The 21,446-nt window shown below is 56.6% G+C and overlaps 2 protein-coding genes across 2 annotated transcripts in view; both read right to left on the reverse strand.

The window, feature by feature from the left end:
• Positions 1-1,009: 1,009 nt before the first annotated feature.
• GAREM2 (GRB2 associated regulator of MAPK1 subtype 2) lies at positions 1,010-8,589 on the reverse strand (the record flags this gene model as incomplete). Its single annotated transcript, XM_082755505.1, has 6 exons — positions 1,010-1,874; positions 1,996-2,159; positions 2,530-3,663; positions 4,590-4,720; positions 6,004-6,144; positions 8,478-8,589. 6 exons carry the CDS (start codon positions 8,587-8,589, stop codon positions 1,010-1,012), a joined length of 2,547 nt encoding a protein of 848 aa, XP_082611631.1.
• Positions 8,590-10,667: 2,078 nt separating this feature from the next.
• RAB10 (RAB10, member RAS oncogene family) overlaps positions 10,668-21,446 on the reverse strand; it is a 38,182-nt gene continuing 27,403 nt past the window's right edge. The window contains exons 3-6 of the mRNA XM_082756855.1: positions 19,974-20,112; positions 16,659-16,748; positions 16,059-16,160; positions 10,668-13,646 (exon numbers count right to left, since the gene is read on the reverse strand). Of these exons, the coding sequence (XP_082612981.1) occupies positions 13,563-13,646; positions 16,059-16,160; positions 16,659-16,748; positions 19,974-20,112 (415 nt within the window). The 3' untranslated portion in view covers positions 10,668-13,562. The remainder of the gene's footprint in view (positions 13,647-16,058; positions 16,161-16,658; positions 16,749-19,973; positions 20,113-21,446) is intronic.

Below are 21,446 nucleotides of genomic sequence, written 5' to 3' on the forward strand. Positions count from 1 at the left end.
TGTCGGGGGGCCGCCCACGCTTGGCTGGCAGCCTGCTGAGCTGTGAGACTTGACAAAAGGTTGGGGGGGGGGGGACGCGCTGGTGGGGAGAGGCAGGGGAGGGCGGCAGAGCAGAACAAAGCCCTGCTCTGTCACCTCCGCCATCAATCAGTGCCTGCGAGGAGCCTCCGGCTCTTTTGTCTGGCCCCGAGCGCTGCCGCCGGGGTTATCCTGGCAGATGGACCCGCCTGTAATTGCAAATCAAGCAGCCAAAGGCCAGAAGGGTTCCCCCCGTGGGGAGAGCTCAATTTAAACTAAAAGGCTTTAAATCTCCGCGCACCTGTCGCTAATTTCAGAGCCAGCTCAGCCCCCACCTCCCTGCCTTGCTGCGCTGCCCTGCCCGGCCCCAACCACCAGCAGGGTGCTCGCAGGGCGACGCTGCTCTTTCCACGTCGGGTTTGTGCTCGTTTCTCAACGCCAGCAGCGCGAAACTTGGCCGAGGCGTCTTCTCAGCCTGCCTCTGCTGCCCTGGGGGAGGCGGCTGCCTGCTCGCAGGGCTGGCGAGCGGCCTTCAGCCCTTCCCAGGGGGGGAGGCAGCGGCCCCCAGGACCTGTGCCCTGCTCTGAGCTGTGCTCCTGGGCTCTGAGCCTTGCCTGGACCAGCTCTGCTTTCCCTGCACGGCCCAGGGGCTGGGGATGGAGCTTCCCCTTGCTCCCTGCACCTCCGTGCGCCCCCCCTCAAGCCCCTGTCCCCCTCCTCCCCGAGCAAGGGGCTTCTCCGGCAGCTTGTTCTCTCCCGTCTGTTTATTACACTAATCCACAAGGATTAAGTTAAAGCAGTCAATGCAAACTCCGACATTTTCCAGCCCGGCGAGGCCAAAATTACTGTCCAGTGTTAAAACAGAAAGGGGGAGGAGGGGGGGGGAGCCCCCGGCAGCGGGGCCGAGCTCCCGGGGAGGAGGGAACCCCGCAGCCGTAAGCGGGGAGAGGCACTGCGTGGCTGGGGCTTTGGGGTGCCCCCCATCACCCGGCTAGATTTTGGGGCGCCAGCCCTTGATGAACTGCATGATTTTCTTCACCTGGAGCTTGGTGAGGCGGAAATCGTCGGCCAGGATCTCCTCGCTCAGCTGCACGAAGATGCTGCCGTCGATGCGCTCCCGGGCGAAGAAGCTGACGACGTCCTCGGAGAGGCCGATGAAGCGCAGGCACTTGGACACCTCCTCCACCGACAGGGCCGAGAGGTCGGCGGGGGGCAGCCAGGGCGAGCCGTCCCCGCTGGGACGGGGGGCAGCCGGCGGGGCCCCCCCTTCGCCCCGCGCCGCCGGCGGCACCTCGATGACGCCCTGCGCCAGGTAGAGGCGGGCGACGCCGCCTTCGGCCCCACGCAGGACAGCGGGTGACAGCGGGGCCGCCCCGCGGATGACGATGCTGTCCCCCTCGAAACCTTTTGGGGGCCGGGGGGGGGCCGCCGGATCCAGCCCCTCGAAGGGGGCGAAGGGTTCGGGGGAGGAGGAGGAAGAGGGAGCAGCCGGGGCCGAAGGCGGCTTGGGCCACTCCGGGCTCTCCGGCCACTCGGCCGGGCTGGCGAAGGGGTTGAGAGCCCCAAAGGGGGCGAAGCGTTTTTGGGGGTGCGGGGGCTTGAGGCGGGGGCAGCTGCGGAAGGGTTTCAGGGGGGGCTCGGCCGCTGGCAGCGGGGTGGAGCGGCCGCTGCCCCCCCCGGCCCCTGCCTCGGCGTAGGCCCAGGGGTCCGACCAGGCGCTGGGGCCGGGCTGGGTGGCAGGGGGCAGCGGGCGGCCGGGGGGGTCCCCAGCTTTGCAGTCGCCCCAGGCGCAGGGGTAGCAGTACAGGGAGTAGGCATCAGGTGAGGGTGAACCGCTGCCACTCCGCGGGATCGACCTGATGGAGGAAGGTGAGCGTCACCCCAAGGCCGTGCCGTGTCCCCCTCCCCAAAAAAAAAATCGTGGTGCGGGGGACATCCCGCCCCAGGGGGGTTATCCCATGACCCCGAGCCACTCACCCGTCGTGGAGCCCCGAGGAGTAGTAGGAGAGGCTGGGGCTGGGCGAGGGAGCAGGAGCCAGCTTCGGGAAGCGCAGGGGGGCTGGGGGGCTGCGGGGGGCTGGGGGGCGGCCGCCCCGGGGCGGCACGGGGGGCGCGTTCAGCAGCCGGCACTCCTCCTTCACCTGCAATGGGGTGAGCACCGTCAGGGCCACATCGTTGTGGGGCCGACGCTGCCCCGGGACCCCCCAACCAGGGGTGCAGGGGGGGAGAGGAGCAGAAATGGGGGCCCGGCCCCAGTGGCTCCCAGTTTTCCAGCTGGTCCCGACCAAGCCACGAGGCTCCGGTGAGCAACGGGGCTGGGGAGATGCCGGGAGCGGGGTTCCCCACGGCACGGGGTGGGGGGCGCAGAGGATTTGGGCAACCAAACGGAGCTGGGTGGCGAGGAGCCCCACACCCTGTGGCGCAGCAGGTCACGGTGGGTGCCCCCCCATGCTCCCAGCATGGGGACACCGCTGGGTCCCCCCAGTCCCGGGGGCATCCCACAGCTCTTACCGCCTCCGATTTGGGTGGCACCGGGGGTGGCGCATCCCCCAGGGGCTCTTCCCTGGGCACACCGGGGCGGTGCGGGGACCCCAGCGGGGACGCGGCCCCGAAGGCGACGAGGTCGGGGCGCCCCGTGCCACCGGCCGAGGGGAAGCTCTCCAAGCCCTGGTTGCTCCAGAGCTCCTCGTAGGGGATCTCCAGCGGCTCCTGAGTCCTGAACTCGGGCTCGGCCCAGTCGGGCGTCATGTACTCCCTCTCGGGGTCGGCGAAGTCGGGCTGCTGGCGCGGCGTCCCCGTCCCGGCCCCCGGCGGGTCCTGGCAGCGTGCGGCCGCGTCCTGGGGGGCGCGGGGCAGCCCCCCGCCGTAGAAGCAGAGCGAGAGGCGCTGCAGGGGCTGGCTGAGCTCCTCGCGGGCGCAGCTCGGCAGGCAGAGCCGCAGGCGCCGGGGGCTGGCGCACTCCTCCGAAAAATCGGGCTTGGCCTCGCGCACCGCCCGCGAGTACTCGTCGGGGTTGAAGCGCTCGTGGCAGTACGCGGCGCTGTCCCGCAGCAGCTTCTCCAGCTGGGGGTCCCCCCCGAGCAGCCCCTCGGGCAGCTGGAAGCGCGGCATGTCGGCCAGCAGGAGGAAATGGAAAGGCACCAGCTGGTCCCGGCGGAGGATGCAGCACAGCACCACCGTCTTGGAGATGATGCTGACCAGCTTGTAGCAGTGCCCCTCGCGGATGGCGTGCAGGTCGTAGGGGTTGCGGGCCGGGCGGCTGGGCACGGCCACGTTGACGGGCAGCCGCACCTTCTCGATGATGCTGCGGATGGTGTGCTCGCCCTCCTGCAGCCGCAGCTCGAGGGGGCTGCGGGTGCTGAAGCGGCCCTTGCACTGGAAGGGCAGGCTGAGGCTCTCGTTGGTGCGGTGGTTCATGCAGATCAGGCAGGGCATCTTGCCCTTCACCTGCTTGGCCCCCGCCGCCGCCGCCGCCGCCGGCGCCGCCGCCTTGCCCAGCTTCCGCAGCAGGGTGTTGAAGCGCGACTTCTCCTTCACCGTCTTGGCGCAGAGGATCTCGGCCTGGCCCATCAGCGTCAGCTCGTCCCCGGCGTGCAGCGTGAAGTTGTACACCTCGCTGTCCTCGCTGAACTCCCCCGACACCACCTGCACAGGGGACAGCCGCCGGCTGAGCAGGTGCCCCGTGCCCCGTCACCGTCCCCTGGTGTCCTGCTGCCTTCCCCGTACCTCCCACCACCAACACTGAGGTCCTGAGGTCCCACCACCATCCTGTAGTGTTCTGCCATCACTCCGTGATGTCCCACCACCACCTCCTAATGTCCCACCACCACCTCCTCATGTCACATCACCATCTCCTGATGTCCCATCACCACCTCCTGGTGTCCTACTGCCACCTCCTAATGTCCCACTGCCACCTTCTGATGTCCCATCACCATCTCCCAATGTCCCACCACCTCCTCCTGATGTCCCATCACCATCTCCTGGTGTCTCACCGCCACCTCCTAATGTCCCACCATCATCTCCTGATGTCCCATCACCATCTCCTGGTGTCCCACCGTGACTCTGTGATGTCCCACCACCACCTCCTGATGTCCCACTGCCACCTCCTGGCGTCCCATCACCATATCCTGGTGTCTCACCACCATCTCCTGATGTTCCACCACCATCTCCTGAAGTCTCATCACCTCCTCCCAGTGTCCCACCATCACCTCCTGGTGTCCCAATGCCACCTCCTAATGTCCCACTGCCACCTTCTGATGTCCCATCACCATCTCCCAATGTTCCATCACCTCCTTCTGATGTCCCACAGCCACCTCTGCCACCTCCTGATGTCCCACCACCACCTCCTGATGTCCCATCACCATCTCCTGGTGTCCCACCATCACCTCCTAATGTCCCATTACCATCTCCTGGTGTCCCACTGTCACTTCCTGGTGTCCTACCACTATCTCCTGATGTTCCACCACCATTCCCTGTTTGGCTGCTGCCCCACCACAGTCCCCCAGTGCCCTCAGTGTCCCCCTACCACTCCCTGCTGTCCCCCCACCCCACCCCACCGCCCCCACGCCAACCTTCACGCTGAAGGTGATGGCCTCCATGACGAAGACGCGGTCGGGGAAGATGCTGGCCACCTCCTCCACGCTGTTGAAATATTGCACGGGCTCGCGGATGTCCCGGTCCTGGTCCAGCAGCTTGAACTTCCCTGCAGGGGACACCCAGCCCCGGGGCAGTCAGAGGGGACCACGGGGAGACCCCCCCCCAGCCCTGGCACAATTCATTGGGGTGGCTGCTGATGAGCCCAGCCTGGAGTCCCCGTCCCATTTGGGTTCATCCCGAGCTCTCCCCTCCCAAAGCACAACCCCCCGAGGACACCAAGTTCCCCAATTCCCTGCAGCACCCCCATAGGGGCAGAGAACACCCCAAAACAACCCCCAAAAATGCCCCAAGGATGGCTATTGAAGGCTTTCTGCCCCCCCAAACCCTACAGACAGCGGTGTACGGGGTTCAGGCACAGCCTGGGAGCCGGAGGGCTGCATTCAGGAGCTCTGCCTTCATTAGCACCAGCGTGGCGGGGACGGGACCTGATGGGAATATTAACTCGGCGCCGCCGCGCGGGGCTGCTCCGCTCGGGCCAGCTCGGAGGGGACACAAAAAGCTGGGGGAGGACGGGGACACGGAGCCCGAGCAAAGGGATGGGGACCGGGGCAGGAGCTGCCCTGTGCCCCAGCGAGGTGGTTAACACACTGTGTGCCCCCCCCCCCCCCCAATGCCCTGACCCCCTTGGGATGGGCGATCTGCCCCTCCCCCGCTGCCTTTCCCATGATTTATTTATTAGCAGGACTCGTTGCCGCCATGGCGAGCACTTAGAGAGGTCATTAAGGCTCTGGCTACGGCGGCCGCGGTGAGCTCAGCACCTTCAGCTGCTGCAGCAGCCCCGGCTCGTCCCCATCCCCGTCCCCGTCCCATCCACGATCCTTACCAGTCCCCATCCCATCCCTGTACCTGTCCTCATCCCAACCCATCCCTGTCTCCATCTCCATCCCCGTCCCTATTCCATCCCATCCCAGTCCCCATTCCATCCCATCCCATCCCATCCCATCCCATATCCCCATCCCATCCCATCCCATCCCATCCCTGTCTCCATCCCCATCCCCATCCCTATTCCATCCCATCCCAGTCCCCATCCCTATTCCATCCCATCCCATCCCATCCCCATCCCCGTCCCCATCCCATCCCTGTCTCCATTCCCTTCTGCATCCCATCCCATCCCCATCCATGTCCCAGTCTCCATCCCAGTCCCCCCCATCCCATCCCAGTCCCCCCAGTCCCTCCTCGCCCCCGTTCCAGGCTGGGTGCCACCCACACCACCAGCAGCCCCCAGCTCCTCGCTCAGCTCACCCCACCTGGAGCCCCCCCAGCCCCAATTCCTCCTGACAGGGGGGGACCGAGCCCACCCTGCCCCCTCCCTCGTGGCCCCGTCCCCACCTGGGTACTGCAGGGGGATGTCGATTTTGGGGCCGATGACGTAGTGCCCTTCCTCCAGGCTGTGGGCCGTCACCGTCGTCCACTGGCGGCAGGAGTGGATCAGGAGCACGTCCTGGGCGCTCACCCCCTCCACCGACTCCCCTGGGTGGGGGGGGGGACGGACAGGGACAAGCTGACCCCTGGGGAGCCCACCCATGGGTGCCAGCCCCCCCCCCCCCCCCCCGGGACAGCAGCATCCCAATTGCCAGAGCCTGGGGAGCGCCTACCCCAAAATTAGGGGCTGAACCCCCGACCCCACAAGCCTCTCTCAACCCCCCCCCAAACACTTTCCTAGGCAAGAAACAGCCCCAAAAATACAAAGCGGTGATGCCAAGGGCTAAAACACACCCAGAGCACCCCCAATTTTGCTTTTGGGGACTGGGGGATGGAGGGGACAGCGTGGCCATGGGGACGGCCACGGGGGGAGCCCATGGGGGGGGGGGGGGGGGGGTGATGGGTGAGCAGGTGCCCGCTGCCAAGAGCCGCCAGTTGCCCTGGAAACAATTTTCTTTGTCCCTCTTGAAAGGCTGCAGCAGCGGCCGAACAACAAGTTTATTGACACGGGGTCCGGGCTGCGGGCCGGGGCGAGGCGGCTCGGGGAAGGGGATGGGGATGGGGATGGGGAAGGGGATGGGGATGGGGATGGGGATGGGGATGGGGATGGGGATGGGGATGGGGATGGGGATGGGGATGGGGATGGGGGGGTCCCGGCACCCCCAGGGTGCAGCCAGCTCCCAGGGGGATGCGTCCTGCTCCGGGGGGTTCAGCCTGACCCCAAACACCCTGCTTGGCCCCAACACCGTGCAATAGGGTTGGGTGCTCCTGGATGTGCCCCGTCCCTGTCCCCATCCCTGTCCCCATCCCTGTCCCTGTTCCTGGTTGGGGTCAGCACAACCAGACACCCCCCCCCCAGCTCATTTTCAGCTCCTTGCACCCGCACATCCCCAGGCACTGACCTGAAGCTGCCCCCCCTGAGCACCCCCAAAGACCCCCAAAGACCCCCCGGGCACCCTCACCCCTTATAGCCCCCCCCCCCCAGCTTGCAGGATAATGGGGCCAGGCTGGGGGGTGAGGAAAGCAGCCAAAAATGTGAGCAGGAGCTGGGGCCACCCCAGGGCAAAACAGGGGGGACCCGGGGCTGAGCCCGCTCCATGGCTGGGGACCACCAGGGATGGGTTTGGGGCGGGGGGGGGGGCTGAGGGGCTCTGCGCCTCCATCCCTGAGCATTTGGGGTGCAGGAGGGGGGGGTCCGCGGCCGTGCCGGGCGCCTCCGTCCCGAAATCTCAGCAACAGTTACCAGGGCAATGGGCAAAGGCTGGTGCTGGCCCCACAGCCCCGCACAGGCGGCCCCTTTGTGCCCCCCCCAACCCTCAGCCTGTGCCTGGGGGGGGGGAGCACTACAGGGACCCCCCCCCAGCCCCCTGCCTGGCTCCCCAGCCCCTCCAGCTCCATCCCTGTCCCTCTGTCCGTCCCCGTCCGCTGCAGTCCTCCCCCCCCCCAGCCCCTCTTTTTCCAGCCCCCCCAATTCCCCATCCCGCTCTCCCTGCCCCTCAGTCCCCCCCTCGACCCCCCCAGCCCCCCACTGCTCCCTGACCCCGTCCCTGTCCCCATCCCCCTGCCCCTGTCCCCTGCACCCCCTACTCCCCATCCCTCTGTCCCCGTCCCTGCTCTCCTCATCCCCCCACACTTCCCATCCCTGTCCCCATCCCTCTGTCCCTGTCCCTATGTCCCCATCCCTGTCCCCATCCCCTGCTCCCCCCAGCCCCTCATCCCCCATCCCTCTGCTCCCATCCCCTGTACCCCTCCGGCTCCTGTCCCTGTCCCTCTTCCTCCATCCCTCTGCCCCCATCCCCTGCTCCCCCTGTCCCCTGTCCCCATCCCTCTGCCCCCATCCCTCTGTCCCTGTCCTTCTGTCCCCATCCCTGTCCCCATTCCCTGCCCCCCACGGCCCCTGTCCCTGTCCCTCTGCCCCCATCCCCTGTCCCTGTCCCTCTGTCCCCATCCCTCCGTCCCTGTCCCTCTGCCCCCATCCCCTGCTCCCCCTGTCCCCTTTCCCCATCCCTCTGTCCCCATCCCTGTCCCCATCCCCTGCACCCCCCCGGCCCCTGTCCCCATCCCTCTGCCCCCATCCCCTGTCCCCATCCCCATCCCTCTGCCCCCATCCCCTGCTCCCCCTGTCCCCATCCCTCTGTCCCCATCCCTGTCCCTTCATCCCCATCCCCATCCCCTACCCCCCCCCCCACCCCTCATCCCCCATCCCTCTACCCCCATCCCCTGCACCCCCCCGTCCCCTCTCCCCATCCCTCTGCCCCCACCCCTCTTCCCCCACCCCTCATCCCCCATCCCCTGCTCCCCCACACCCCCCACCCCCCCAATCACCCCCCTACCCCCTCTCCCACCCCCCCACCCCCCCAATAACCCCCCCCAGCCCTCACCCTGCCCCAGGCAGACGAGCGTGGGCAGGCGGCACTTGCTGACGATGGCGTCGAGGGGCAGCGCCGCGGGGCTCCAGCGGAGCCGGGCCAGCCCCGCCGCCAGCTGCTCCATGGCCCCCGCATCGCCCCCCCGACCCCCACCCCCGTCACCGAGTCCCCGGGACACGATGGGGGGGACCCGGGGGGGGGGCAGAGGCAGCGCCGGGCTCCATCGCCACCGAGAGCGGGGAAAAAAAAAAAAAAGGAAAAAAAAAAAAAAAGGAGAAAAAGGGGGGGGGGGAGAAGAAGCCGGGAGCCGCCCCCGCGGCGGGGCTCTCAGCCTTTGGCCGGCCCCTGAGGGCTCCCCCGGGGGGCTGCGGAGCCCCCCCCCCCCCCTGTAATTTTCCACCCCCCACCCTATTTACGGACGGGCTGCTCGCCCCTCGGATTTGGGGTACGTGAAGGATGGGTTTTTGGGGGATGTGAAGGGGTGAAGCCCCCCCCCCCCCCCCCACACACACACACCCCCCGAAGCTGGGTGAGGGGGTGTGGGAGGAACGGGGGGAGCTCCAGGCTCGGATATTCATTTATTTATTTATTTAATCATTCATTTATTTATTCATTCATTCATTTATTTATTATTTTATTTTATTTTATTTTATTTTATTTTATTTTATTTTATTTTATTTTATTTTATTTTATTTTATTTTATTTTATCTTATTTATTCATCTATTTTATTTTATTTTATTATTTATTCATTATTTTATTTTATTTTATTTTATTTTATTTTATTTATTTATTTTATTTTATTTATTTATTTTATTTTATTTTATTTTATTTTATTTTATTTTATTTTATTTTATTTATTTACTGGGGGGGGGGGTCAGGTCAGCCCCCTCCCGGTGCCCCCGCAGCTGCAGGGGGGGGGGCTCACAGAGGGGTTTGGGCTGGTGGGGTCCTCAGATCCCCCCCCCTTTACCAGTGCCACCCCCTGCCATGGGCACGACCCCTGCCCCCCCCCCAGCCCCATCCAGCCTGGCCTTGGGCGCCCCCCAGGGATGGGGGCACCCCCAGCTCCTTGGGGTGCTGCGTCCCGCTGGGGATGTCCCAGAAAGCCCAAAAATGGGCTTTTTGGGGATGTCACCCCAAAAAGCCACAGGAGCACCCCCCTGGTGCTGTGTCCCCCCCCCACACTGGGCCCCTCTCCCTTGGACACGCATGGATGGCACCGACACCGAGCGGTGGCTCGAGGCCACCCCAGCTGGGGGGCACCAGGGGAAGGCCCCCGGGTGCTGGGGACGTGCTCGTGGCCGACGTGGGGCAGGGGGGGCTCCTGCAGCACCTCAGTGCCCCCCCAGCCCTTACCCTTGGGGATTTGGGATGGGGAACCCAAAGGAGCAGAGGGAGCCCGGTGCTGGGGCCAGGCTGGGAGCTGCCACCTCCCGTGGGTGGCACCGTGGTGGTGGCACCGATGGGGACACGAGGCTGTGGCCCCGACAGCAGCACAAAACCCCTCCGGGTACCGACACCGCGGCAGTGGGAAGCAACAAGACCCCCCCCCGTGCCAGGGGGATGGGGACAGGGACAGGCAATGATGTCCCCAAGCTGGGCATGGCCCAAAGCGCACGCAGGGGGTTTGGGGAACCCGCTCCCCGCTGCTCGGGGGACACGGAGCTGATCCGTGCTCTGAGATGGGGCTGGCGAGCACGAAGAATCATAAAATCACAGGATATCCCAAGTTGGAAGGGATCCCTGAGGATCATCGAGTCCAACTCTTGGCGTCACACCACATTTTGGGTCTACCCAAAATTTTAGACCACGAGCACGGCCAGCGGGCCCCGGGGTGCCTCCAGCAGGACAGGGGCCGTGGGTTGGTGGCGGTGGTGACACGGAGCACGCGTGGCTCCCCCGAGGTGGAAACCCACCCAGGAGGCTGCCCCCGTCCCAGGGGTTTCCAAAATCTCCCCCCACCGCCTCGCCGAGGAGCTGGGGGCACAAGCTCACCCCCAGGACAGCCCCCGCAGCCCGTCCCCAGCCCTGAGAAGCGGCTGCCACTTTCTCGGTGAAAAACCAAGAAATGGCTGTGCCAAAATTGGGTTCCTGACAGCAGGGAGCAGCTCTGAAGGGTTGGGTAACGCAGCCGGGGGGGCTGCGGCCAGCACGGGGGACGGGGGAAGGCGCCGGTCAGGGGCCCAGGAAGTAACCAGTGCAAGTTTATAAAAGCTTTTATTTGCTCTTGGTATGACCAAGAATGGGACAGTGATCTTTTATACAATTTGATACAGTAAGTGGTACAAAAGAATGTGTTTTAAATAAAAAGCCAGAGTGGAGTAGCAAAAATATTAAAAGATTAAGTAAAAAAATTGTAGGCATGGGAATTAATCCTAGACCTGAAGTCGATGCTGTTTTTGTTTTTCCACCATCCAAGTCCGGCCGGACGAAGCGCGGCTCTCACCTCACCTCGCCCCGCGCCGCCCCGGCCACGCCACGTCCAGAGCAGGGAACGCGCTCATACAATAGACCCAACCTCGGGGTTTAGTTCATCATTACCAATTTAATTAAGTTACATTTTTGCCATGACAAAAAGGTAGCACTGGGGTTGTTCCGCTGCCGGCCGGGGACGCGAGAGCCCGCGGCTGCTGGCACGGCCGGATCCAGCGCGGCGGCGGCGCCCGGGGAGGCTCGAGGGGCTCCGGGGGGGGGTCCGGGCAGATTTCGGCTTCAATCCCCACCTGGGGCCGGGGGGGTTTCCACACGCAGGTGCCAGAAGCAGTTAGTTGGCTAGCGAGCGGTAAATTTAGATACCGGCAGAAATAAAGTTACTGCGAATTCCTCCAACACGATTATTATTACTTTTTTTTTTTTTTTTTTTTTTTTTTAGCATCAGAATCGACTCTTGGTGCTCACTCCTCCTCAGCTGGGCCTTTGCACTCCCAAAACAAAACAAAACCAAGCCACATGGTTAAAATTCATGTTTTTATAGAAGAGGACCACCTAGACCTGTCTGCGTGTGCTGCGGGGGTAGGGAGGGGTCTACGCTCCCCTGGCCCGGGCACCACGAGCGCAGCGCCTAGGGACGACCCCGACAGATTTATACAGGAGCCAAGCCCCCAGAAGCAAATAAAAAGCTCATGTTTAAAACAAAGATTATACAAAAAAAAAAAATTGATGTCTATTCTCCATTTTCCCTTTTTGATCATGTTGAAAAGTGCAGGTTTCACCAGAAGGTAGCCGGACGCTATTTACAGTGCTGGCCACCGCGGGCACAGCGCGGGGGGGACCGACCTGTGCCGTCTGCCCACGGGGGTCCCGGGCCCGCCTGGCCACACGGCTGGGAAGGGCTGACACAGAGACAAAATGCCAACACACGGAGAAAAGGGAGACACGCCGGCCGAGTTACTACACGGGAAGCGGTTTTAAAAACTAGAATTTCCGTGTTAAAACACTGTCATTTCATGAAAATTAAATCAGCGTTAGTTACTACTTTATTGACTGGAGAAAGTCCAAAACCCAAGCGGGCAAGAGGGAGGCGCGAGGCTTGTCCAGCTTCAGGGACCGCGGGGCCGGGGGGAGGCGGCTGTTTGGAGCATCTCTGTGTCCTTGGCTGGAGCAGCTCTCCTGCGCCGTGATCTAAAGGCAAGGCAAGTGAACGCACGACTGCTCCTGCAGCCCGGACACCCAGCTCAGCGGGAGCAGCCCAAGAATTGGGGCTGGCAGTCGTTAACCCCCTTCCTTTCACTTCACACCCGAAGCCACCGCAGGGCACGAGTGCCTGGGGGGGGACGCGGCGGCGCAGCCCGCCTGCCCGTGCCCCGGGAGCGAGCCAAGAGTGACCGCAGCACGAAGGACTCAGAGCTTCTAACACTGGAAAGTGGAAAAGTTTTCAGGGAGGTAATAAATTAAACTGCCGACTTTTTTTTCTTCCTTTTTTTTTTTTTTTTTCCTTTTTTTTTTTTTTTAAATCTAGTTGTACTCAGCCTCTTGCTAGGCTACCGAACATCTCGTTGGAGCGGCTAACAGTGAGAGACAGAACTGAAAAGTTCATGTTAACTGCTGTCAGTTTGGGAATCGCATGTTATATTCATACACATAAAGTAGACAACCACATCACCCTCCATAGAAAACTAGTGCATGCAAATAACTCTTCCATATCATAAAACCCAATGGCTATGCAGGAGGAGAGAAGATATACTAGTGAACTGACATTGGCTAGAGGGAAATTAGTAGGTATCGTCAACATTTTACCTTGAAAGCTAAATCAGTGCTTTGTATTAAATTTTTGGCAAACATACCACGTTGCCATCCTTTTAATTAACACATCACACCATGAAGGAAAGCAAATAAAAGCAGCATGCAGGCAAAAGGAAAGAGCTGCGAGTGAGGAAAAAAAATGGCAGCAGGAACAGTTCCGAATGGGGAGATCACCAAAAAGGAGACAGAGCAGATTAAATGCAGTATTTTTTGCACCACCCTTTGTCCTCGATGCATTACACCAACAATTACAGAAAGCAACCACAAAAGAGTTCAGTATTTTAAAACGATCGGGAATGGATGGTATGTCTCCTGCACATGCTTCCACCAGAAGAGAAACAAAAAGTGAAAATAAAAGTTCCTTTCCACATAAGGCACAGGACAAAATAAACCCCATTCACATACTCAAGGCGAAAATGAGTGTTTTCCTGGCTCTTTTGCTGATGCTTCTAGAGAACATGGTGACTCAAAGCACATTATCCATGACAGAAAATTCCACTGTTGTACAAAATAAATTGTTAATTCTAACTTTTATTCTTATACAATTTGCAGAGTAGAGTTGAATATGATTGCTATATGTTTTAATGTCAGGAGGAACGGGACTATAATACAACCAAAACGTAGTGGTAAGTTGAGCAGGTACATTAAAAAAATGAAGTCACGGAGATGATTTTCCTATACATGTCGAGGAAATTATAGTACGCAAGCTGTCCTAAACAGAAAAACAAAGGGAGACAGGAGCTTGTTAAGATGAGGAACAAAACATCGGTTTAAGGTTAAAAACGGGCAGAGTGGTTTGTTTTGCAGCGAGAAAAAAGGAGCGGTGGATGGCGATTGGTGATATAGGAGAACGTTCAGCAACACTTGCTCTTCCAGCCTGTCACCCCACCTCCACTGCTGATATCTACATTTTCACTGTTGGGCTCTTTTACAGGGGTCTGCAACGAAACAAGCAAGAAGGTTAGAGAAGTCCCGAGACATTCTGAAAAAGAGCATTCAGAGCTGGAGAGGCAGAGGCTTACAGAAGGACTGACACCACCAAATACCATCCCGAATAAACCACGGACAGAGAGCTCGACAGAAATGTAGGGAATCCTCCTTCCCTCGCCAGCAGAAGCGTGCAGAACCAGCCTCAGGATTTGTTTTTTTTTTTGTGGCTGTTGTTTTAAATCAACAGCGACCAGAAATCTGGGAAAAGCTTTCAAACTCGGACTGCTCCAAAGTAAACACGAATTATTTCCAGATCCCGCTTTTAGAACTGACGCTCGGACTTTGGGGGAGTAAATCACAGCGTGCGACGTACACGAGCTGAAGTTAAATTATGTGCACTAATGACCTTAAAAATGACAGAGCAATTTTATTTATGGGTAAAGAAAAAAAAAAAAAAGGCAAAGCAAAAGCATCTGCCTTCCAGTTAGTCAGGACACCAGATTCCGAGGCAGCGCACAAAACATCTCATCTGCACCATGGGATGTAAACTCGGTCTGACCAAAACAAAACTTGAAGTCCCCTGGTTTTGATCAGATGCTAGCGTCTACTTTCAGCTGTTTAGAAACTAATCTAAACATCCATGAGAATACGAATACAGCGCTTCAGTCCCTGCATTCCTTCTCTTATTCTCTACTCCGCAGCCTTGCAACAAACTGCAAGCCATCGCCCACCCTGCCCCTTCTTCAGACAAATGCCCTGAGTGAAAATGTAAAGGTCAGGAGGTGCAGCAGGACCCGTTAGGCTAGGAACCCTCCTGTTCACCAGAGGCCAACGATTTTCAGTCGCTTCCTCACATACAGCTTGTCAAAAACTGATGAAGAAACAACTCCAAACTCCGGCTGTGCCCAGGGCACATTGAGCAGAGCCGTATTCAGAAGGGCTGAGGAAAGATTCAGCCGTGACCTTGCACTAAATTTCCAACCAATTAACCCGGACGACGTTACTGATAGCGTTCACGTGGGGGAAGATGATCCCGTCCCTACTGCTAACCTGGAGCACAGCAAAAATACGTAAACGTTTCGGAACAAAGCACACGTGCTGGAGTTGGCCAACCCACGCCTCTCGAGCTCGCAGAGTTTCAGTGCTGGAGACGTGAGCTGATGGCACGCAGGGACACGCCAGCACGGGGTTTAATCAAGTCCTTGGTAGAGGAGAACACAAACTAACTGAAAATCAGCCCTGCAGCCACCTGCACGTCTGCTCAGCTCGATTCAGCAACAAAACAGTGGCAGCTATTGGAAACCGATGCTTTTCCCAGTTCTGACAGACACCAGGGATCCAAGGACAGCGATATCTCGTAGCTCTGGGCACACAAAGCTTTGGGTACATGACTCAGCAATGACAGCCCTCTTCATGGTGTATTTCAGGAGAGAGAAGCAGCCACCAGGAAGCCCTGGTGATCCACGTTCTTCTCTCAGCTGCAATTTAACCTGCCCATCAAGGCTTCCAACGAAACGCGGAGGCTTGGAGGGGCAGTCACTGAGATGAGGTAGAAGTGATGGGTCTAGGTATTCAGTGGCCTGGCAGAAACTTCAGACTTTTTAGACAACTCTGGGTACTGACAGAAATGGCTAAAGGCAAAACTGGCAAAAAAAAAGGCAAATGCTAATATGGCAGGGCAGGAGAAGGGAAAAGACAGGATTCCTTTATTTGAGGAAAAAGGCCCCCGCAGGAGTCAACAACTATACTGAGAACTGCATTCTGAAATAAAGCCCATGTTTAAAGCAGGAAGTTTTGAAGTACGGCCACCAGAAGAGCCTACTGAGGTTCTGATGGATTCTCTGTTGCTGTGAGTTGTCAAATCTTTTGGCTGTAGTTTTACAGAGGGACAACGCTGGCTATTTAGAAGAGAAATCTGAGGACACCGTGTGGCCCACCTCACACAGACTGGAAAGACAGAACAGAAAAAGCAACACCAGGGCTCATCCCTGAGTTCCAGTGACTTCAGTCTCCTCAGGATTAAAATAACTCCAGGCATCAGAGAGGAAGTGATGAACATTCACGTTCCTTCTCCACAAAGCAGCAAAGAATGAGGGTGGCAGGGAAAGGACAATTCTCCTCCAAATTAATTCAAACGTTTTAACTGCAAGCACGCGTGTGATACCACCGAGTTTAAGGACCAAGCAACCAGGAGTTCCTTGGTGCTTTGATGTATGCTACTCCCTCTAGATAGCACCAGTACAATAATGACACATCAAACAAGCTTCAGAAGCTTTAGATGTACAATAGTCTTCCTTCAGGGACTTGTTTGTCTTAGCATACCAAAGTAAAAAGCCACAACAATTCAGGTGAACATCAAAAGAAACAGACGTTGACATTTTAGGATTTTTTTTTCCCAAACAAATCCTGTGATCACCTACCTTTCGAAGAATGTCTTCTGCTAATGTGAGGAATGCCTTCTCAATGTTTATATTTGCTTTTGCACTAGTTTCGAAAAACCTAATACCATGCTCCCTAGCAATCTAAACCAAAAAAAGAAAAAAGAAGGTTAGAGTTATTGTGGTGTTATTCAATTGATGCTGCTGTAACTTTGGGATTAGTAACATTTAAGAGCATGTAATACTTTCAGTGTGGCAGGCATCAGAAGTACTAGCTAAGCAAAATGTCCCAAAAGATTCAGAATTTAAATCAGAAACAGCAGTCACAGTGTATTAAGTTACAAGCTGATGCCTGAACACGAGGACAGATACCGCTCAAATCAGTCACACGAGAAGCAGCTTAACAAAGGTTGCTTGCAGAATTTTAGCTCTCCAAAAAAGAAGGAACTGCAGCTGAACTCACTCCGTTCAGGGCAGTTGTTCACAACGCAACTTCCAGGAAACATTCCTTATGCTCACAAGGCAGCAAACCCTTGTTTGTTCCCTGGCATGCCCCGCGTGGCACTTAAACCACCCGACAATGGCAGGAAGTCCTGGCACTGATTTGCTTACTTGGATAAATAAGTTTTTGTCCACACCTACCTGTTCACCTTTTGCTTTAGGAACAACTCTTTTATCTTCCATGTCACACTTGTTTCCTAACAGCATCCTCTCCACATCTTCATTGGCATGCTGCAACGAGATAACAGACAGGATTACACATCTCCCCCAGCACGCAGCAAGCAGCTGCTCTACTTTTGGATCTCCACACTGCTCAAAGTCCAGGCTCACTTACACGCCTAGCTGACCAGCTCTTTCCTGAGTCCTAACAAAGACTGGCAGAAATCATTCTTCAGACCCTACCCTGAAAATAAAGAGCTCGTGTATCCAGGAAGTGGAATTAGACAACGGCACGGAGACAGGACTGCCACCATCCCAACGTCAGTTATTCTTCCCCTTCCTTTTTATTTGTGTAGTCTAAGTGTGAAGTCTTCCTTTCTGAAAAGGATTAAGTGCTGTTTTGCGACACAGATTCTCCCAGCTCCCAGCATTCGCCGAGCAAACCCTGGTTGGGCTGCATTCAGCGACATGGGAAACGAAGCAGCTTCCTGCCTGGCGCTTAGAAGCCTGAGGTTTTTCGTGCTCTAGACACACACACTTACAGAAACAATGCTACAGAGGCCAAAACACTGGAGGACAAAATGAATCCCAAAACTACAGCTGCCAACAATCACGCTCCACGCACTGCAGTGCCTCCAGCTGACACTATTACTTTTTTGGGATTTAAGGCATTGTCTGCATAGTTTTGCTCCAGACAGGTAAGTCACAGCAGTGTTTTCAACCACCACAAAGCTAAACAACAGAAAAGTTGTTTCTAAGTTACAAAAAAAAAAAACAAACAAAAAAAAAAAAACACTTTTTTGTTGTTTGTTTGTTTTTGAGGAGTTCCTGGGTTAAATAACAAAGGCAAATTGAAGCTCTCCAGCATCGTGCTATCATCGGAGCACAACTGCACATCAGTTTTGTGCTTTAGCTCTACCTGCTAAGTGTTTCACCCAGAAGCTGGCAAACTCATGTAGAGAAAGGGCACTGACTCTACACTGAGTGCACCTAAACTTGTCCATCACAACGGGAAAACTGAAGTGAGCACTGGGCTAACACTCGAGATCCAACAAAAAGCAGGACCCCATACACAGGGAATGAGCCTCCTAAGGCAAAACCAATACCAAGGGGTTTCTCCAGGAGTGCTGTATGAACAGGAACACCTCAAGTACTGCCCATATCCACCATAACGAGGCACGAACACGCCAGGGATACCCATCAGACCAGCAGAGGAGCTCCAGCACGAAGCATCGCTTAAGTGGATAACTGAGGTACTTTGCAGCCTGACATGAGAAGCTTCTTGGAAAGTCTAATCTGAAGTTACTTTCACTCCAGCAGCCTTAATGCTGTTTTACAGCAGAATTACTAACACAACGACACAGGCAAGAGCCTCATGCATCCAGCACTCCTGCTCACAGTAATAACCCATTTCATGTTCCTCAGGAGAATCGCCCCCAGTTTTTTCCCTCCAGGTCATAAGGAGTAAGAACAACCAGATGGCAAAGACGCCGTGCAGATTAAGACACCAGAAATGTTGATTTTTCGTGCCCCGAGAACTGCTCACACAGCAGCAGACCTCTCAAATACAGCCAGCCCCCGTGCATAAAACTGAGCACTTGAACACCTCAATGAACTCCCGCTGGCCTGCAGCAGAAGTGCTCGGCGTGGGGCACCTCTGCAGAGCTGGCAGCCTTTAAATACTTAATATTTAGCAAGGATGAAGGTGTGACAGTTACACGTCTCTAGCTTTCCCAATTATTTCAGAATCAGGGCTTACGTATCCTGTAGAAGCACCTCTTTGTGCTGAACTGCAACTCCGAACGGCAGCTTTCTGATCCAAACTTCTCGTTATTGAGAGAATATCTTTGACAGCATTAGGTCCTTGTCAGACAGAAGCACTCGACTGCTTCGTTTGCTGCTGTCACCAGCAGTAATCCTGCACACGAGGGGACAGCACCTGGCAGGCGTTTCAGGGAGCAGCCTGAGTGCTGGAGCTGAACCTCGGGGTTCGGACACACCTGAAGGCAGCTGCAGGGCTTGTGCTACCTGGCTCTGAGAGCACAGTGGCACAGCTGACAGCCTTACTCAGCAGCCTGGACATGACTTTTTTTTTAAATAAAGCAACAAGTCTAAAGGCCTTGGCTTCCAGCTCATATTCGGCTCCTTGCTGAGTCTCTTCCTGCCCTACCCCACTCCTTCCCCTCTTCTTGCTTCCACACCCACCTCAATCTTTGCCTTTCTGTATCCGTGTAATTTCCCATGTCTCTGCTAGGAAAATTACAGCCCCAACGTAACATTTTTGCCCTAAGAGCCTTTCACCAGCCTCAGAGCTTCAAGCAGCAGTGCCTGACAGCACCCACCTGCCGACACTCAGTTGTGCGGGGCCATCTTTGTGCTTTCTAAAAAGTAACAAAGCTGGAAGCCCCAACGTTTATTCCATCAGAAGACACCATAGCAGAAGTAAAACCCAACAGTCGTGCTGCTCTCTAACATTTTGGCATTCCCTGAGAGCAAACTCTTAGGGGTCTAGGCACTGAACGCTTCCACACCAGTTTCTTCTGCTTCACTTGACCTCACTTGAAATTTTACCAACTTTGTGTGATGAAACAAGGTAAAACCATTTTGCCTTGTTTGGTACTCCCCTAACAAAACCAACAACTGGCTACACACATTTCAGTAATTTCAGTAATTTGCTGGAATTCAACAAGAGCAGTTTGCAATACTACCTGTAACAGCAATGACAAACCTGCAAATGCATCAGGACATCGGTTTTGGTGGAGACAACAGAGTGGAGGTGATCAGATTTAATCATCTTTGAGGACAACACAGCCACACAAATAAAATGAGTCCGTATCAGAGGTGGTGCATCATTCCACAGCTGCTCTCCAGCTCATGGCTTAGCGCAGCTCCTTCGCACACCACCTTGTGGTGGCAGCTCCTCCTGGAAACAGCCCTGCCCAGCTGCCAAAAGCTGTGGTCCCTACCTCCAAGTGTTCTCTAGCACAGGCACAAAGTTTGTTCGTGCATGGATTTAACACATCTGGACACTGCCAGCCCCCTGGGTAGTGCTGCAACCCTCCCTGCTGCTGCGGGGAGAGCTGAGGGGGGGAAGGCAGGAGATGGCCAGGTTCAGGGCAGCCTGAAATGTTATTCCATTGATGGGCCAGGTTCAGGACAGCACCCAAACCCCACGTTAAGTGGTGCACCACACCTCGTGCCAGTACAGAAGCGTAAGGTACGCTCTGGGGGACTCACGAGATGCTCTGCAGGTCACCACAGACAGCTCAGGGCCAGGATTGCACAGATGCCACTCACCTCGTCTATGTTTCTGAGCCACTTGCTGATGTTTTCAAAGCTCTTGGCGTTGGTGATGTCGTACACCAGCATGATTCCCATGGCACCTCTGTAGTAGGAGGTGGTGATGGTGTGAAATCGCTCCTGCCCTGCTGTGTCCCTGCAAAGAGAGCGCGTGTCAGAGGCAAGATCTACAGAAACACTTTTTCAGAAAAAAAATATGACAGAGGAAAGACATTGGACTGCTTAATGGGGCTTACATAGCTTTGCTTTCTGCCTTCTTTCTTAGCTGTCAAACAGCAAAGCAGTAAGCCACAGCAGCCCGGTATCTTACCCCAGTAAATAAACCCGGTATCAAACCATGGTAGGAATTTGTTAATTTTAAACTTTGTATTTTTACTGACAACTCCAAACTTTTGTCCAAAAGAGGCTTTTATTTCCAAGTCTCTCGTCTCAGGGCAGCATCCCAAAGACTTCTGAGCCCCAGCGGTGTGCAGCGACTGGGAGCAAGAAACGTTCTCACAGCACCTCGCCGGGACCGTGAGCGACAGCAGCAGTGCCCCAACAACACCGGGTCCCAAGCACTCGCTCCTTTTACTGAATTCTTCCAAAATAAACAAAAATATAACTCAGTCCTCCAGTTTGTGCGAGGTTCCCACCAGCTGCGTGCTGGCTGGTGGAGCTGGGAGCAGCGCTAACAGAACTGGCTTCTGGGGTGGTGCTCCTGGAGAAAATCCCCTCCTGTTTCAGCAGCTGCTGAGCAGCCACGAAGACAATCACACAACTTTTTTTTTTTCCAGAATCATAGAGTGGCTTGGGTGAAAAGGGACCCCAAAGCTCACCCAGTGCCACCCCTGCCATGGGCACGACCCCTGCCCCCAGCCCAGGCTGCCCCCAGCCCCATCCAGCCTGGCCTTGGGCACCCCCAGCTCCTGGGGCAGCCTGCACCAAACCTCACTGCCCTCAGAGGGAAGGATTTCCTCCTTATATCTAACGTAGATCTCCTCTCTTGTAGTTTAAAGCCAGTTTCTGGAACTCAGAACTGAGAATGACTTTGTTTTCTGATCAGTTTTAGGAAGTTTTAACTTGATCTTGCAGACTTTGATGTAATGATTCAGGACTATAAGTGAACGAGGAATAAATCTGAGATGTACTATAACATAAAGTATCTGAGATGTACCATAACATTGAGTTGTCTGTTTCTGTACGGAAGATGCTGAAAATGGATGGTGAAAGCTCACTGAAGGCATCTACTTTCCCAGCTAATTGTGAGATCTTCAATGGGATGCACGAGATTTGGCTAAACAAACTTGCACACCATTAAAGCGCGAATTAGGACGTAACTGCACGTTCTGCAAGTGTCTTCCAGAGGACACCAACCTGGCAGATGACGTGTTTGCAGACATTTTGAGCAACACTATTCGTGATTGCCTTGGTGGAAGGTGGGTGCTGCCAGCCCCAAGCCTGGTGAAGACCCAGGCGCTGGCTGTGGCT

This window comes from Aythya marila (genome assembly GCF_965140915.1).
Source record: "Aythya marila genome assembly, chromosome: 3".
NCBI classification, from domain to species: Eukaryota; Metazoa; Chordata; class Aves; order Anseriformes; family Anatidae; genus Aythya; species Aythya marila.